This window comes from Hibiscus syriacus, unplaced genomic scaffold, assembly GCF_006381635.1.
Source record: "Hibiscus syriacus cultivar Baekdansim isolate YM2019G1 unplaced genomic scaffold, ASM638163v2 tig00110201_pilon, whole genome shotgun sequence".
Lineage (NCBI taxonomy): Eukaryota > Viridiplantae > Streptophyta > Magnoliopsida > Malvales > Malvaceae > Hibiscus > Hibiscus syriacus.
The window spans coordinates 50,160-69,989 of NW_024062624.1; the positions used below are offsets into that span (position 1 = coordinate 50,160).

The following is a 19,830-nucleotide window of genomic DNA, read 5'->3' on the forward strand; positions in this document are numbered from 1 at the left end:
TCACCAAGTGGGTAGAAGCAGCTTCTTATGCAAATGTTACCCAGTCTACAATATGCAAATTTTTTGAAGAATGAGATCATTTGTAGATATGGTTTGCCCGAGAGGATTATCTCTGATAATGCGTTGAATTTAAATAATAAGATGATGGACTCGGTCTGTAAACAGTTCAAAATAAAGCATCATAATTCCACTACTTATCGCCCAAAGATGAATGGGGCAGTAGAGGCGGCCAATAAGAACATCAAAAGGCTCATAGAGAAAATGACTGAGACCTATAAGGATTGGCATGAGAAGTTGCCCTTTGCTCAGTTTGCTTATCGAACTTCAGTACGGACTTCAACTGGGGCAACTCCGTTTTCTTTGGTTTATGGGATGGAAGCTGTCTTACCTATTGAGGTGGAAATTCCCTCACTTCGGATTTTGTCAGAGGTAAAGCTTGATGAGGAAGAATGGGTCCAAGCTAGGTATGACCAGTTGAATTTGATTGAAGAAAAGAGATTGAAATCTATTTGTCAGGGTCAGATGTACCAAAAACGTATGATACGGGCACATGGTAAGAAAGTTCGCCTTCGAGAATTCCATGAGGGAGATTTGGTGCTTAAAAGGATTTTGCCTATTCAGAAAGATTTCAGAGGAAAATGGATGCCCAATTGGAAAGGACCTTATGTTGTCAAGAAGGCCTTTTCTGGGGGAGCTCTAGTCCTAACTGAAATGGACGGATCAGAATTACCATATCCAGTGAATGCCGACGCTGTTAAGAGATATTTTGCTTGAAGAAGAAATAAAAGAGAAAAAATGAGAAAAAAGAAAAATGATGGAAAAAACGAAAAGAAAAAAAGAAGAAAAAATGGAAAAGGGAAGAAAAAATGAAAAATGAAAAAAAGAGAAAAATGAAAAAAAAAAGAGAAATAAAAGGAGGGTTCAAGATGAAAACCCGAAAAGGGCGTCTTGGAACCAAAGGAGGTCTCAAGTTGAAAACCCGCAAAGGGCGACTTGAGTTGAATTTGAAATTCAGAATTCGTGCATGGTGGAAGATTCTGAATTAATTTTGGAAGTGGAAAGAGCTCCTGATATGGATAGTAACAATGACAGTTGGTGATCAGGGATGAGACTAAAGATTAATGAGTCTCGATTGAAATAACCAAGAGAAATTGAATGCACATGAGATTCAATACTGGTTTATGGCATCTAATGATAGAGATTTGGGAGTTTAGAAGTAGCTTCATACTCTTAAGCATCATAATTTTGAAGATCTTTTTGACAGAAGCTACACTCGAGACATTCTAACGGCGTGCCAGTTCAAAAGCATTTGCATTATTGATATTTGAAGATGCCTACTCTTTTGTTCTTTTACTGTTTCCAGTTAAAAGTTTGCCATAAAATTACCTAAAAATTCTTTGCATTATATAAATAAAGAGATGTATTTTCTTGTTAATTCCCCTTTTGTAAGCATCTTATTTTGAAAAGTTAAAACATATAGCTTAACTTGAAGTACATGAGATCATTTTGTATTATTGTGAAAAAGGTTTTGGAAAATGCAGGTATTCTGAAGTTGACAATGGTTTAAACATGTAAGCTTGTGTGGCTACGGGAAGCTAAAACTTTGGAGTTCGTAGAAAATTTCAGCCATTAAAAGATGACCCTAAGAGATTGTTGTTTGTCGAGAAGTTGGTCATGGATACTGACGGGTTTTAAGAAAGAAAGGAGCCAAGGTCATGTTAAGCCGAGAGATATGGAATTGAGATTGTCAACTGGGGTGAACTGGTCAAACGTTCTGTGCCCAAGATGAAGCCGAGTTCCATCAAGATCAAAAGGAGATAGAGTTCCTTCGAAGAAGAAAATGCATCAAATTGCATATTTGCATACATTTAGGCATGAATAGGATCATGACACTCATAATTGCATGATGACTTAAGCATTTGCAAGTTTCTCAATGATAGTTGAAGATTGAAGATATTGAAGCATCGAGATGAAGATAACTGGTCTTGAGATTTTGACAAGAATGATGTTCATACGAAAATTGAGTCAAAGCAGAATCAAATATCCAATGGCTTTCAGACAAGTTTTCATGATAGAGATGAATTTTTAGAAATTTTGTCAAATTCTAAATTTTTGAATATAATATTCGCAAGCATATGTTCATGATTGATAATGTTTGATTTTCAGGTTTGACCTTCAAAATAAGTAAATTTTAAGCCTTCACGAAAGAGCAGTGAAGCAATTAAATCTATAAGCCTTCATGAAAGAGTAGTGAAGCAAACTCGTTTGTTGAAGATTGAGTCCTATACTCTCTGAAGGAATAGGGAGCGGACAAGTTCGTTGAAGATTGAGTCCTATACTCTCTGAAAAAATAGGGAGCGTACCCGTTTGTTGAAGATTGAGTCCTATACTCTCTGATAGAATAGGGAGCGGACCCGTTTGTTGAAGATTGTTCGAGTTCTATACTCTCTGATAGAATAGAGAGCGGACCCGTTTGTTGAAGATTGTTCGAGTTCTATACTCTCTGATAGAATAGAGAGCGGACCCGTTTGTTGAAGATTGTTCGAGTTCTATACTCTCTAATAGAATAGGGAGCGAACCCGTTTGTTGAAGATTGTTCGAGTTCTATACTCTCTGATAGAATAGGGAGCGGACTCGTTTGTTGAAGATTGTTCGAGTTCTATACTCCCTGAACGAATAGGGAGCGGACCCATTTATTGAAGATTGTTCGAGTTCTATACTCTTTGATAGAATAGAGAGCGGACCCGTTTGCTGAAGATTGTTCGAGTCTTATACTCCCTAAACGAATAGGGAGCAGACACATTTGCTGAAGATTGTTCGAGTCTTATACTCCCTGAAGGAATATGGAGCGGACCCGTCATCCGAAGCTTTTTCAAGTTTCATTTATCCCGAAGTAACAATGGAGTGCTTTAATCTTTTGAAGTTCTCATGGCCGGACAAATTTGACCATCTTTTAATCTTTGCTCTATTCTCGTTACTCGACAATAAGCAAAGAGGGGCAGTTGTAGATGTTTGATTTGTCCGGGGCCCATATCACTTACAAATGAAAACAGTTATGGGGGTTAAAAACCAGAAAAGAAACGTGGAGGCCATTTTCTTTATTTTTTTTCATCGTGGGTAATAAAAACTGAAATGTACAGTTTTTACGTGGGGGGAAATAAACTGTAAATAGAGAGGGAGATCAGGAAAGAAAGGGGGGAGGGTCTCCAGGGTGTCTCTGGACAGAAATTAGATAGCAGAAACGAAAAACATTGTACTGATTTTTTCGTGGATTTTGATTATCAAAGGAAACAGAGGAGTTCCTTCATTTCATCAAGCCAAAGCAATACACAGAGTTATAAAGGGTATTTATTTTACTTTCATTTTCCATTGCTTTCATAATGTTCTTGTGTGTGTACATGTTTCGAATTAGGACCAAAACAGAAGCATAAAGGAGCAGTGGTTTATTTACCTTAGATTAATGTCATTTCCAATGCTATGTTTGCGTCTTTAGGGTAGAAACTTGTTAATTAGCTTCTTTGATTCGATTTGAGAGATTCATAAGTAAAAACAAACAAACATTTTACAGTGTAAGATTGAACTTGTCTATAGAAATGAAAAACTCAAATGAAATTTACCTTTCTTCTTCGTTTTCTTTCATCGGTGGGGGGCTTGGAAGAGAGGGCTTATGGTTTTTTAGGGATGTATAGGAAGTTAGGAAGAGAAGTTGAGTCCATCGCCGGAGAAGTAGATAGTCACCGTTGAGGGTGGTCACCGGAATGATTTTCTCGATTGTGAAGGTTAGGGGTATGCCAAAGTCCTCGGTTGAGAGTGGGTTCTTTTGGGACATGGAAAACCGAAATGGTTAAGCTTCTTTTGTCGTTGGGTTGCTCGTCGGTTGAGGTGAAGTGCGATTGCAGTCGATGGAGGCTCTCGGTTCAACTATCGAGGGGTATGAGAGAATGAGAAGGGAAGAGATGGAGTAGAGAAGAGAGAGCGGCTGATGGTGTTGAAGCATTAGCTTAGGTTTTTAAGTTATGTTGCATAATAAAGTTTTTGGTTAAATTAGGATTTAGTCATTGTAAGTATTTGAGTTAATTACTTTTTGGCCATCAAATTTGCTTGGTAAAATCAGGTTTTAGTCTCCAAATTTTTAATATTATTTTACACTTTAGTCACCTTTAGGACTACTTCTGAATTTAATCCTTTGTGTTAGCCCTGATTTAGATATTTTCTCATTTTTAATTTTAGTTGTAGTTTTATTGGGTCATTTAGGTGTAGATCCCTTGTTATTTATGTTTGTTTTTATTTAAGTCTATGTTTTAATTTTTAATTCGTATGTGTAATTTTGTATATTTAAATGTAGTCATTTTTTAAAATGTATATATATATTTTAAATTTATAGTTTAGCATGTCATGTTTTCGTTTTTGTGTTTAAGTCACATTTGTATAATATGTTAATGTGCATAATTTTTAATTTTTAATTTTAAAATGTATGTATATAATTTTTTTTTTTTGCATATCACGTTGTATGTTATTTTTTTTATTATTTTTTTTAATGTTGTATATTTAATTTTTTTACATGATATTATTTTGCATAATTTGCATGATAGCCTCACGCGCATAACTCGACTTATTACATAATCGGACTAAGGGTAATACCCTTTTAATTTAAAATTGTTGAAGTGGGCCGTCATAACTGATTTGAGGTCTGCTTTTAATGATTTTAAAATAAAAGTGTATCCCGAAAGTGAAACCAAAAAATTGATTCGTCCCCTAAAATTTGGGAACGAGAGAAAAAGAAATGTTCGTTTATTTAAATATATCGAGAAAAGATTGTTATATCTTTAAGATCTGGTCTCGATATTTGTAAATAATCGAACATTCTTTATCTTTCTAAAACGACTCGGTAATTTTAATTTAATTTATTTGAGTGCTTTTGAATGTTTTTAAATTTACATCGTTGTTTTATGGGATCAAAAATCAAATTAAGTTCGAATTTGTAAAGTTCAATGCAAAGACATTAATTAATCGACTAGGTATCGTTTTAGGGCGTTGTGGGGGTGCTAATCCTTCCCTGCACGTAACCGACTCCCGAACTTGAATTTTAGTAACGCAAACCTTAACTTGTTATTTTAATTAAAATTAATTTTTATTTAAAATAACAAATATTTTTGAGTGCCCAATCACACCCTAATTAAAGATTGGTGGCGACTTTTTGAACCGTATTTTTTCGATCGTAAAGTAAATCCAGAATTTTCGAAACGATAGTTTTTAAAAATCGCATTTTTAAAAAAAAATCGATTGAACAAGATAAATTAATGTAATTTTCAAAATCTCACATTTTCACCTTTTAGAAAAAATCGTTTCGACAAACATTCTGCAAGGCATGCTAGCCACCTTTCAGATTGATCAAGCGCAAACTCATAAAACAACCAATCAATATCAGGTGTCTGCAATAAATCATCATCCAAGGAGCTAGATATAGGGGAGTCATTGCCACTGTGTAACATACTGCTTCCAAAAACACATGCCAAGACAGCCCTGACAGGAGATATTTTAACCAAATGTTTAACTATATCCAATTGGAGAGGGTAAAGAGGGATCCCCGATGTTGCAGAGGAACGACTGTAACAGCTAGGCTTAGCTTCTTTAGCAGAAGGAGAAAGTACTTTATTTTCTGAACAACTACGAGGGCATGTGGGGATGACGGGAATACATGCCCATCCATGACCAGACCGTGGAGGGTAAACTGGGGGTACACATGCTGAAATTACTTCATGAACAAAGTCGGAAGACATTATCTCCGCTACTTTTCCAGCTGCATCTGTGCTGCCTCGGTCGAAAACTAAACGAGTTAAAAGCTGAAGAGAGAAAAAGTAAACAATTAATATTTTGCATATATAAAAGAATCAAGTGAATTAGTTAAGTTCTTTTTTCCTTTTCTTGGGTACAATGGCATATCATTCCCAAAATTTCCCCGTTTTCAACCCAAAGCAAAGTAATACAAACTGAAGAAGAAGATAATCTAGGAAGCAAGGTAATAAAACTCCTTACATCTTTGGGCCATTCATATACATGTGAGAAAAAGTTAAAATCGTGAGTTGTATCTGTTCCGTCCACTATGTCACCTATTGCAGCAATATGGAGAATAAATTGTGACAAATACGTAGTGGGCTTTGCACTTAAAGGACCAAATAGTCTCTTCCCAGCATCCATCATATCATATCCAACAGACTGCATGCTATTATCTCCAGCCATGGAAATTAATGATGTCTTTTTGACAGCTTTTAACCCAAGCCCGAGAACACCATCCTTGTCAAGACTGGATTGTACTTTGAGGTCCATTCCCGATCCTTCCCCCTTAGTAAAATTTACTTCCATTTCTTCATCAGCGATAGCTTTTGCTAGATTGTGAAGCTTGCCTAAGGTTTCATGGCACAAGGACACATAAGAAGTAATGGAGCATATTTATGGAACCAAACATCAAAATAACAACATGGCCAATAAAATAGTTGCAAGACCCCTTGTCCCTGAAGAGCCAAAAAGTGAACAAGTACCACTAAGAAACTGTCGCTTGCCCATATGAGCATCTTCAATCATCTGATGTAGCAGTGCAAAACCACGTTCCTTTTGTCCCTGTCGATGAGAATCCTGGGCTAATGAAATGGAGATCTCCCCTGTCAGAATGGCCTGAAGAACTGGAGGACTATCCTGGAAAAGCTCACACAGAACAATCAGAAATCCAGCAATCATCTCCAAAGAAAAGCAGACCATATGCACTATACTTGAAATTCTCTGAAGTGCAATACATAAAGCACCATCCAGACAACTTTTTGAAGGAAATACAGAACACAATGTTTGCAGAGCATATAATTTGTTTTCTATATCACCCAGAAAAAAGGAAGAGAGGAAAGGGAGGCAAGAGTAAACTGTAGGAAAAATGAGCATTCAAGAAAATTCAAATACATGCCTGTTCCAAGAACTCATAAAGTCGTTTAAGGACACATCGTAATACAGAAATAACTCCAACTTCATGGATCTGATCCCAGTATGTTGAACCCACCTTTGGGGAACCTCCTGGATATATCTCAGATAACATAACTTGAGCCTGAACATGAAGAGAGTTCACTGTCAATAACAACATGACCTCAAAACACACAAACTGATATGCAAGAATCTCTTAAGATTATATTCTTGTTAGATCACAAGTAGAAAGGTAAGTTTGAGTCTATATGAGTTTTCCCCTAAAAGAACATTAGATCATCAATAATAAAGAAAATATAATACTATTTTGTTTCACACTCAAATATCACTTAAAGAGCCATATTTAAAACAAGAGCAAATTAAATGATGTTCTCTAATCCCACATTGGTTTAAATTGGGTTTGTTTTAGCCTTAATTCAAGTTACCCCTTCCACTCACTACTATATGGGATCAGATTGGAAGCTAGGGAAGGGCTTAAATTAGCCTTAACCATAGGCTCATTGCTCTCAACTGTTCAATGGGGCATGTGCATGAGAGGCGGGATTGTGTGGCTTTGTCTGACATTGGTTTAGTTTGGGGTATAGGTACATACGTGTGTGTGTGTCAGGCTCATTTTCAAGTTGAGCTCCCCTCCTATGGTGAATTGCTGTTAGAATTGACACAGAACATTTTACTTAAGAAGAGCATGAAATATGCTTTAGGTTAAAGATCAGTCTCATTGGTAGTAAAAGAATATTGTTTTGGCTGGCAATCATTAGTCAAAACTATAAGAAATTGCAAAAACGGAACTGGAAGAGGAGGAAAGGTAGCTCCAAAGGTATCAAGTTCAAAGGTAAATGAGAATTGCCTGATCTAGAAGCAATTGAGACATATGGGCAGACCTTGCTGAAGTTGCAGCAACATCAACGCACAGAAATATCTGCAGGATATAGAAAAGGTCTAATATTTTCCAAACTGGAAACATGAAAGAGGGAAGAAAGAATTAGCAATGTAAGTGAGCACTTACAGCAGGCAAAGGACCTAATTGAGAGCGCAACAGTGAAAAATCCAGATCCTGAACCGTAGAAGCCCCATCAGCTGCAAGAGAGACAGCATTTTCTACCTGCATAAAACACATGCATGAGCTAGGAAAGATACAGTGGTGATATACCAGGCAGGGGAAGGACCACAAACTACAAAAGTGATGTGCACCACAAGAACAAAGATTAAGTTGTATAAACCACATCACTTTGTTTTGACATCACTTGAACCTAAGTAGCATAAGAAAACCCACAGCCTGATATGTATTGAAAATAAAGAAATGATACCAGATTCAAACTAATTCAAAAATAATATTACCCTCCACAAGTGCATTACAAGAAAGTTTCCAAAAAGCAGGGGATAACAATTCATAAGTAACATAAAAAGAATCCTAAACCATAGGGAGACCGTGGAAAATAAATATGAAAGTATATCTAAAGAACTTGTTCGGTAATTGATCAGGTACTTACATGCACTTTTCCAAATGCATTATCTACCCACTCAGCTAATTCAAGGGTAGCTCTGTCTTCTACAGATAACGAAAACCGATGAACAGCCTCTTCTCCGATGTCATATTTTGCTCTCTGCATACAACTGTCGAGAAAAGAAAAGATCAATAAACAAGAAGAGAAACTCAATACACATTCTAAAGTTTTACTGATATTTTTAAGGAATCAATATTTTTACATATCATAAATATAAGAAACATGCTTTAAAGAGTTACTTCCACTTCTACCTCAACTCCTACTCTAATTTATATGTAAAAATTGTCCCCCGAGACATTTTATTTTACATGTGCAAAGGAGATTTCATAGAAATGTTTATTCATCATGCAAAGATATAATTTCTAACTTCAAAAGTAAAGGAATTCAGGTATTCCCTCAGCAACCAAGGATATCGATTACCAATTCCAACAGATATTTTTCCATATAGAATACACAAACATGATTGACAGATTCATATTAAATGACCCCTGTTATGCTAATGAGATAAATATTTCCTACACTTTCTGCTTTTTCTTAGTTGAAATTAACAAATTATTTCAAAGGTGTTATCATCAAGCTTACAGGTTAAGTAGCTTAGATGGGGCTGCTTGTAATACAGTCAATGACTCCTTCCAACTCCAATGCCGTTCAGATAATGGGAGAAGGCGCTGCAAAATTGATAATCGCCATTCCCAATCTTCAATGAAACGTTTACCCATTGAGATTCTCCACTCCAAAGCCTGCCTCCAAGACATGCTTAAACCATCAGTAGATGCATGCTCCTCAGTTATGCATGGTGGAAGGCTGCAACGTACAATATCAAGTAGCAACCCTGTGAAAGATATAACCATTTTGTTTCCACCTTCATCTATGGCTAAATCAGTGTGTTCCGAACCACATTCAACAGGCTGTTGAAAAAGGCCTCCTATTGAGGCACAATGCATCAAATTGAGATTGATATTATCCATGTGTAAAAGTGAGATTATCACATTCACCATCAGTATCTGCATTTGAACAAAATGAACGTTATGTAAATTTTGGGGGGGAAATAACAGGAAACTAAAATGGGAAGTCTACGAGCACTGTTGGGAAAGTTAGACAATTCAAATACAACAAAAAAAAGATTGATCATATGAAGAACTTAAAAGGAAAGTATTTGCTACATGCCAATAATGTTAACCGAGTGCCACTTGTAAATAATTACTCCGATATAAGCATAACCATCTGAAAACATTTATATAGATACAATCCAATAGGTTTTTCCAGAAGAACTTGCAGTTTTCCATCAATGAAGAAAAGCACAAGATTAACACCCATTAAGGAAACAAAATTCAAAAAGAATAATGCGGACTGTAGGAGAGTACCTTGCGTGGAATATTTTTTATGGCTGCTAAATGGTTCTTTAGGTCTTGCAAATGACATAGTGCCACTTGATGAGTCACTTTGTCACCAGTCATGCTCCTTTCCATTGCTCCTAGTGCAAGAACAGTCGATTCCAAAGCATAGCGCATGTGCATAAGTTCAATATCTTGCACCCTGCCAAATTAAGGAATATAAATAAAAAAAAACAGCATCAGAGGGGGGAGTCATTTTCATAAGTGATACCGGGAAAAAGGACGTGAATTAAATGGAATGAATAGCAACCATGATAACAATATCTGTTATATATTGAAGCACGGCACGCATATGATGTGGCAACCAGGAAAAATGTAATTTTTATATACTGACATTAAGGGCAATTTTTTTTATAGAAATAGGGCCTCATTGAAAACCCCCTTCATAACCATTAAGCTCCTAAAAGCTCAATGATCATAGGAAGGAGGAAAAGAGTGTCCAAAGAGTTATTACTAGAGTAAGAAATACAACTAGTTCAGAACATAAAATACAACAGAAAACCCCTTTAAAACAACCCCAAAGACAACCAGCAAATACAAACAAACACAAAACCTTGTGCTATCCTATGTCTGATTTAGCTAAACGATCATCTTCCACATTTATACATCTGTTAACAAGCCTAGTAGTTACATTGAACTCACTAACTAACTTGGCTATAACTCTGACCACATGAACATAAAGATCTGGACATGTTTCTGGATTGGAAATCCACTTTAGCGCATTGTAGGAATCACTCTCTAGAATTAGAGTTCCTTTATCCCTCCAAACCGATTTCAAAAACAAATCTAACCCAGCATGAATTGCTTTTAACTCAGCAAGGATTGGGGGCCTGGTCCCATCGAACTTGAGAAAAACTCCAACCTTTTACTATCAGCATCTCTTAGCACACCACCAATACCACTGCATCTCCAGTCAAAATTAACTGCCCCATCAACATTAAGTTTTAAGAAACCCGGGGGGGGACACCACTTAGACTCGGACAAAACAGACCTCGAAGGAATGCGATGCTGATCAGCCAAAGTTAACTCTCCTACTAGGCAGTCCAGAGGGATAGAAATATTAGAATACTTAGCCAAGAACCATGAAGCCACCCTATACCTGACCAGAAAAAAGAGCTTAACTTTATCCAAACTACCCTTCTCGAACACAATGTCATTTCTGCATTTCCACACAGTCCACAAAACACAAATCCCACATTTGAAGAAACCTCACCCAAATCCCCCAAACAACATTACATTCAAAGAACAAATGATTCATCGACTCAGTATCCTCACCACAAACCGAACAGGAAGAATCCTCAATACCTCTAACACACCGCCTCAATAAGGCAGTTTTAACCTGACATTAAGGTCAATAGTTTCAACATCCATTTATAGTACTAACGGTAAAAGATGCAAGTGGTAAATTGCAGTATCTTTAGCCAGAGAGTTGAAATTACATGTATCATTTTTAAGATAAAAAGACATAACCCTCTCAAAATCCAGTCAAGCAGGCATCTCTGGAATTTATAGGATACAAATGTCATGTAGATGGTGAGTTCTTACTGTAGAAAACATAAAATCAGAAAATTGCTTTGTAACCACATCAAATACCATCACTGGCACCAACACTAACCCCATAAAATTGGCTGCATAGTGCTCTATCTAAGGCCACATCAAATAAATACAAAACCTTGCAAAAATGAAAAAAACAATTCCTGAACCAACCACAGCATTCACCACTACAGTACAATAAGTAACAAAATTCTGTTGTGAGGAACACCTCCATCATAGTCCAATATTCAGTGGATGGCCAATCAGAATTTCGAAGCTAAAAATAAAGCTCTAGGGATTGCATATATCCGAAACCACTCAGTATAAATACCTTTTCCAGGCCTCAAGAGTAGAAGCAATGGGTTGCATGCTAATCAATTCGATAGCATCTTGAAACTTTATGCTTGGAACAGCATCAAACAGTACCTACAGAAAAGAAATGTGGTTAGAGAGAAATACCACATTAGAAGGAGAAAAGCACTGCTTACAGCTTTCAACAAGCAAAATTTCTCGTAAATGCCTCTATAACAACAATCTTTCACATGTGAGCAATACTGATAGAAGCAGAATTTCTAAGGAAGGAAATGATAAAGAAAAGAACAAATTTTTTTATTAGATGTAGCAGTGAAGACTCTTGACACTATTACAATCCATAATCTAGAAAACCCAAAGTAATATTATTCATGCCTAAAAAAAACTCATAGGATATTTACAATACATAGTCTGGAGTCTGGACTATTATTTGCTGGAAAACAAAGCTAAGGTTCAATAAAATAGAAGATAATAGAAATATGGCAGAACTGATAGTTTAGGGTTGTTTAATGGTTTTCTAGTTTCTGTAAGGGGTGTATATGAGTGTTGTATTTGTTATGTAACTTCCTTTGTGATTAATGAAATCTTAAGGCACTCTTTTCCTCCTTCCGCTAATTAAGGAGCTTCTCTTTTATCAAAAAAAATTAAGAAGCTTCTCTACAAGCTCCATTAATCAAGAAGGGGGTTTTTAACGAGGCCTTCAATTCTTATAAAAAAAAAGGACTGCTAAGGTGGGACTTGTAACTCCTCTTTAGCGTCATGTAGATCATGGGAATTGTGTAGGCCAAGTAGATGAGACTTTGCTGGGTAGTGGAACCATATCAATACTTCCCCCATGAAAACTCACTTGTCCTCAAGGCAAAATGAAGGATTTGTATTATCCCTTCCATCTTCTTCGTCACTGTTTATAAGCTCCAATGAGGCGAAGGTACCTGTTTTTCTCCTTAAAACATTTTATAGAGGTATTCTCTTAATGCTCTCTACTAATCACATAGCATCATGGTTACTGGTTAGTGTTGACAAAAACTAGAAAGAATGAGGCAAAACTATGCAACCTAGACCAAACAAGTTCCATGGAATATCCATCAACCTCAAAAGAAAAGGACATGTTTAAGAAAAAATATACAACTACTTACAGGTGCATACAGGTTATTAGCCAAGTGTAACTAATGACCATTTAGATTCTTACAACATGATAATTAGTTTTTATCTGATGGTAGAACTACACGTAGAGTCTTATAGAAAATTATGGTCGAGATGTTTTTCAGGGTGTTTTGTTTGTGTTCAAAAATATATCTTGGTCCATCTAGTTGGCAAAGCTTTCATGTTCCATTTAAGAGTAAAGTGTTTTATATTGTGTCAGATACCACATTATTGTTCATAGTATTTTTTTTAAGAATATGGCCTCATTAAAAAAACCCTTCATAACCATCAAGCTCCGAAAAACTCAATAGTCATAGGAAGGAGGAAAAGAGTGCCCAAATTTTAATACTGCTCATAGTATTATAATAAAATTGTACTCAAAAGTGGTTACGGAGCCTTACCCGGAGAGGAGTTTGAACGGCAAGCCTTTCCAACACAAAATTTTCAACGAACGTATCTAACTTTGCATCTTCACTTCCATATACTATGTTTTCACGTCCAGACAATCGTAATGAGAATTTTGAACTCCATGGTTGACCAGAATTGACACAAGCAACAAAAGAGGCAATATCAAGGTTATAACATAATTGATCACAGAGATGTTCCACACAAGATACCTGTCAACAATATAAATATAAAATTTTTATTTCTTATCTTTAGAATATTCAACTATTACATCATGAAAGTTCAGAAACATGAATTACCTCATCTGATTGGTTTCCATAGAGAGGATATTCTTCCAGCTGAAACGTATGTGATTTACTTATCCAAAGAAGTTGCATCAAGTTCCGCCTCAAAATTGTTTTACCAGATAGCAAATCCCAACCCATAGTAGCTATTAGGGGCCTAAGGCGAGGGAACAATACAAGAACCTAACCATATTTTTGAAAGATGCATATAAGATTGACAAAGTAAGAGACCAACACATAAGGAATGCCTGATATGTTTTGGGTCAATGCATTAACTTGAACATAAAATAAGAAACTTACATTATTTGCTTCTTCAATGTTCTCCTTTTTTATGGCAGACAAAGTTGTATTCATCACACACTCTAGTACATGTAACCCAGAAATGCGAGCATAATGGAACAAATCTCTCATGCAAGAACTTGATGCCATAGTCAAGGGCCAATGATTGTTATTTAAATATGCATTAGGTTTCAATTCCACTAAATACTTTTGAAAATGCTCAAGAGGTGGTGGAATTTGGTTGTTATCAAGAGATCTATACATCTCAATCTCTTCAACAAGCAACTCATCATGAATAACCTGCAAGAAAGCACAGTAAAATACAAGGTGTGAATATGGGAAGGATTTAACTAATAGTTTAGATCTTTTTTACTAGAACATCATTGAAATGCAATTACCAATTCAGAGGTTCTCAAGGATTTTATTTAGTAAAGTAGTGAGAGTTAAAATTGTCACCAAACATTATGGTATGAAACTATCCAAACTATCATATTCAACCACGTTAAGAGATCTCCCAAACAGACCACAAATTAAGCAAGCCAGCATGGTTTGTACTAAGAATTATAGGCAATATACTAGGATGTCACCAGTATGGAATGTGAGGAACCATAAGAAGGTAAAAGAGGGTAATACTTTAATTATTTGAATCAGATGCCTGCAATTTGATGATAGAGCTTCTTCATAAATCCGTAACAATTTTTCTTCTTGGGAATGCCTGGACTCTCCAAATATTTCCATTTCTGATAAAACCCTCTTGAGTAGATCTTTTAAGAGTGACCTATCAGAAATACCAAAGGAAATGTAAATAAAAAAAACTAAAAAGGAATGGATGAAATCATGCCAATGCCAAAGACATTTCTTTGAAACCATAAAGAAATAAATCTAGGGAACTACACGTAGAATCTACAAGAGAATGAATGAATGTCAAATACAGTCATTCAAATACAAGAGAATGAATGAATGACAGATAGCCATTCAAATCACCAAAGAGATCTAGCGAATAAAACTATTGAGCAGATAAAGCACACAAAGTTAATTTGTCAATAAATTTTGTCAGTAACTTTCATGAAATTTACTTCCAGGAAAAAGGTTATTGAAGAACTCTAAGAAAATGTTAGCAATAGTAGACAAAAGAATGCTTAAAAACATCTATAATTCCACTAAAAAAAGATGAAACTCAATGTGGTATCTGCTTTCCAACAATGTATTCTTTTAATTATATAAGAATGTATTTCTCAGGCATCTAACCATCTTCAGCATTTATAAAATGGTTCTAGTACATCCAGGAGTAGTCACTCTAAATGTACTGACTTTATTTTTTATTTTTTTGATAAAGAAATGAGGCCTCGTTAAAAAACCCCTTCATAACCACTGATGTACAAAAATACATCAGCGGACATTGGAAGGAGGAAAAGAGTGCCTCAAATGTTATTCCAAAAATAAATTACACTTCATACAACAGCAGGCTATACAACAAGAAGAAAAGTGAATTTTATTTAATTACATAGACAAGAATTTTATATATGATTTTCTTCTTCTTTACACCCTGACTCTCTTCCCCCTTTTCTAAGTCTGTTTTCTACCCTTTGAATCAACTTAATAGTAAACTAATCTCTGATAGAATGACAAAAACAATGTTAAAGGTCTACGGTAGCTGATGAAACAGCCCTTTGGTTGGTTAAGTTGATATTTAGATTCAACCTCTTTTTAAGAAGCATTTACTTAATTTCAAACTCACAATTGCCCTTTTCCCAAAAAAAAATACCAGTGGAAAATTCCTTGGGTAGTTCACATAAGACGTCTTAAAAATAAAAATAGCATAACCATCCTTTATACAAGGTGCTAAAACCAAATTCCATTCCTAAAAGCTGCAGATTAAACCAAGCATGATAAGATTTAAAGTTGAGAAAGTATATACAATATTTTTTAAGGAGCGTTCAACACTGATACTATATATATAGTTAAGGCCAAGCAGAAAAAGAGCGAAGTAGAACAAAGCACATACCTACCCCAACCACAATTGGATAATTTGTTTTCTTTCCTATCTAATAATGACTAGATAAAATAAGCTAAGCATCTTGCAGTGAAATTGTAAATTTCAAACTCATTTTATCAATAAATGCACTTACCGATACAGAATCTCCTCGACTCCATGATCAAGGTGAAGAAAACGAATATGAGAAACTGCTCCTTCAATATCCCCGTCCTTCGCAGATAACTTCATAGCATCCAAATGAGCCAACTGAACACTCTTTTGCATTAAACTAAGAACCCCCTTATGTTCCTCATCAAATGAATCCACTCTCACCTTCTCCTCTCTTCGTACCATTATAGCCATCCCCAAATCAACATCGTCCAGCCCTTTCAATTGCCTCTGAATATTCGCGCATAAGGCATCGAAAAGATCTGCATAATCAATGATCACCTTCCTCAAACAAACCAAGTCTTCTTCCTCAATCAAAACCTTCTCCAAAACAGCCTTATGCTCCTCTCCACCACCATCATCAATACCGTCCATGACTACATCCGGTCTCAACCTCCTCATTCCCAACTCCAAAAACCTATCTAAAACCCTAACACAATCTCCCAAATCACCATTTCCCTCTTTCAAATCCTCACTTCTATCCAACAACTCTGGTCTCTCTTCCTCAAAACCCTCACTCTCACTTACCTTCTCCTTTTCAATTTTGTCCAAGTCAACATCTCTTCTCAGACTAGCCAATATCTTGTCGATCAAAACTTGAACTAACAACAAAAATTCCGCTCGTAGTCGCAATGTATCGGGATCGAAGCTCCATATCGATGTAGGATTATTAAATTGCAAGAGTTCGAGAGTTGAAAGGTAGGTTAGTAGAGCTGGTGATGGACAAGAAGGTGACCAGGCAATGTTCTCGAACCGACCCGAGTTGGCAACGATCGTTTGAAGGATTGCTCGAGCAAGTTCAGGGTCTTTAGTTCGTAGAGCGAGAAGCGTGGCTCGTAACGGCTCGATTTGTGCTAGGTGTAGATGGTTCGCGACTAGGTGCGAGAGCAGTTCAGTTTCTTTGTCCATAGAAAATATGAAATGGAAACGAAGTATGTGTTTGGATTTTGGGTATTTATTCCAATGAAATCTTGCGATTGACCATGAGAACTTGATGCTTCATGAGTTGTATCTTCTCCCAGGGTTGAGAATTCGGTGTTTGAATCCCGGGAAAACAGTTCAAGGAAGAAAACTGGACTGCAAATGAGATTTGGAAGAACTGACGTTTGAAGACACAGCTAAAACCGGGGGGGGGGGGGTTCGATAAGATTCGGGTCAGGAAACTTCTCGTAACCAGCGGGACAAAAATGACGAGTTCTTCGGCCCAATGGTGCTACCTAAGAATTCAATTGTACAAGTCTTCATGCTCGAAGCCTCGAACCAAACCGATTATGGCCTGTTTGGAAAAAAATGGATCTATGGAGCTTCTGAAATAAATCAAGGCCTCGTCAAGGTTAATTCAACATAATTTAAACAATGTAGGAGCCAAGCATAAATAAGGTTCCAAGTTTGTCAACTCGTCAAGGTCTCGTTGTCTAAAACGCGTTAATTAAATGAATTGGAAAATCTAATTCTCCAAATGGAAATTTTGATACTTACTTTTTCACAATTAAAATAATAATAAATGAGTCATCAATGTTTTTTTTCTCCGTACAAATTTTAATTTTTTATATATTGTAAATATTTTTATATTTTTATTAATAATTTATTTACGTCCATTTAAAATTTAATAAGTTCACCCCAACAAAATATTATAGGTTGTTCTTCTAATATAAAATCATATGTTCGTCCCATTGTATGAACACGAATTTGAGTACGACATTTAATATTTAAAGACAGTTGAAAAAGATAATATCTATATCGAATTGAATTATATATAATTATTAATTAAGTAAAAAGTTAATTGTTTTCATTTTTTAATTTTAAATAATTAAATAATATTTGTAGTTTAATTTTTTGTTTTCCAAAAATTCTCTAAAAAATCAGTAAACAAGGTTTCTCTAGTAACTTCCTATAGAATAAAAGTGCATTGTATCTTATTAAACCAAATGTGCCTTAATTTTTGGGAAGTTTTACGGTACGGCAGTCTTAATATACGGTTAAAAAAAACGTTATAGGTTTTGTTATTATTTAAATAATAAAATCGGTAAAAAATGACCAAAAACATTATTATTTCTACCGATTTTAATTACCAATATAGGTAAACGCGGTAAAAAAACCCAGCAAAAAAATAATATTTTAGGTAGCGCTTTACCGAAAACATTATTTTTTACCAGGTTTTTCTATCGCGTTTACCTATATTGATAATTAATAATAATAACAAAACTAGTAGAAATAATAATGTTTTCGGTCATTTTTTATCGGTTTTATTATTTAAAATAATAATAATGAAACTGGTAGCACATTTTTTTAGCCGTATATTAAAGCTGTCGCACGTGAGCATTTCCCCTGATTTTTGGATGACATTTATAGTGATATTATATTGATATAAGTATATATAATAAACTTTTTAAATAAGTTAAATAAGTATATAAATAAATAAATAAAATATTAAATGAAATGAGAATATCATAAATATAATATGAAAAAAAAATTAATACATGCCATGATGCCAAATTGAATTGATTCGGTTAGTTTAGTATATTCGAACTCATTGAGCGACTTTAGTTATTAGAGGGAGTTTTATTATCTCTTGAGGTCCCGAATACGGGCAGTCGCGTCTATAGGATGTGTGTACATTATCAAAGGTTAATAAAAATTATGAACATATACTGCTTGAAATTTTTTAAACAATATGAAATGATTACAAGATAATACATTTTTTAAAAAAAATTAGTCTATTAATAATGTATAGGAAACTCTACAGACACAACTACTTGAAGCTAAATGATATTCTAATATGAAATTTTCTTATTTGGGTGATATTGTATTATTTTAGCATGAATCAAACCACTTTTATAGTTAATGGGATAATTGTCATCTTTAAAGGTTCTAGGTTCAAACACTGCAATAGTATTTAAACTTTAATTGTTAAATAGTTGAGAATCATTAAAACAAATGTAAGAGTGTTTGAATTTTCATTGTTATATAGTTGAGAATATTTAAAACAGATACAAAGATACTGTATTGTAATCACTGTATATTAACAGAAAAAATAAAAATTTAAAGTGAAAACATAAAGTATATGCATATTATTACATGATTGATTATCTATTGTTAAAATTTAATATTTTAATCAATTTTTATTAAAAATAATTATTAAACCATTTTAAAAAGATTAAATTTAATATTTATTAAATGATTATATTAAATTAGAAAATGGATGAAAAATAAAATTAACTTGAAAGTTTTCTTTGATCAATTTAACTTGAAAGTTAAATTTATAATTATGTTTAGAAAATACGAAGGATAGAATAAAAGCGACCGTTGAGCGTACGTTAGCAGGATTAATTTTCCGTCGCGTCGCCGATTTTCTTCCGATCAACAGTTAAGCTTCCACGGTTCATCCTCAATCTTATTTGTTTCCTCTATGGACTGGCGAAAGCTCTTTGGGTGTCAATATAGGCAATAACTCACATACTTTCCCCCAAACTCGAGCGAGAAAATCTTATTGTACAACCTCCTTCTGAAGTCTTCGAGGCTGGATCTGTAGAATGAAAATCTTCCCTCGTTGGTCAGTTCTTAGGGGCTGCTCCAAATTTCAACACTCTGCAAAGAATCATCGAGAACCTTTGGAACCAATCTTCGAAAGGGGTTAGGCTTCAGGTAAGTCTCGCAGGCAATAACTTGTACGTTTTCTCTTTCAATATTGATTCTACTCGTGATTGGGTCCTTGAAAACGGACCATGGCATAAACCTCAAATACTTAGAAAGTGGGAACCAAACATGTAAAGACTTGAGTTTGATTTTATCTCGCCTGCCTATCTGGGTTCACTTGTTTAATGTACCTTTAAAATTGTTTTCTAAAGAGGGACTTCGCTACATAG

The 19,830-nt window shown here is 35.1% G+C and overlaps 1 protein-coding gene across 1 annotated transcript in view; it reads right to left on the minus strand.

The window, feature by feature from the left end:
* Positions 1–17,096, minus strand: part of LOC120218883 — a 29,984-nt gene extending 12,888 nt beyond the window's left edge. The window contains 15 exon segments of the mRNA XM_039215781.1: positions 5,380–5,843; positions 6,037–6,404; positions 6,540–6,693; positions 6,953–7,090; positions 7,814–7,885; positions 7,973–8,068; positions 8,457–8,580; positions 9,054–9,475; positions 9,836–10,007; positions 11,730–11,824; positions 13,255–13,470; positions 13,558–13,725; positions 13,843–14,121; positions 14,455–14,599; positions 15,951–17,096. Of these exon segments, the coding sequence (XP_039071712.1) occupies positions 5,380–5,843; positions 6,037–6,404; positions 6,540–6,693; positions 6,953–7,090; positions 7,814–7,885; positions 7,973–8,068; positions 8,457–8,580; positions 9,054–9,475; positions 9,836–10,007; positions 11,730–11,824; positions 13,255–13,470; positions 13,558–13,725; positions 13,843–14,121; positions 14,455–14,599; positions 15,951–16,873 (3,836 nt within the window). The 5' untranslated portion in view covers positions 16,874–17,096.
* Between the last annotated feature and the right edge of the window lie 2,734 nt (positions 17,097–19,830).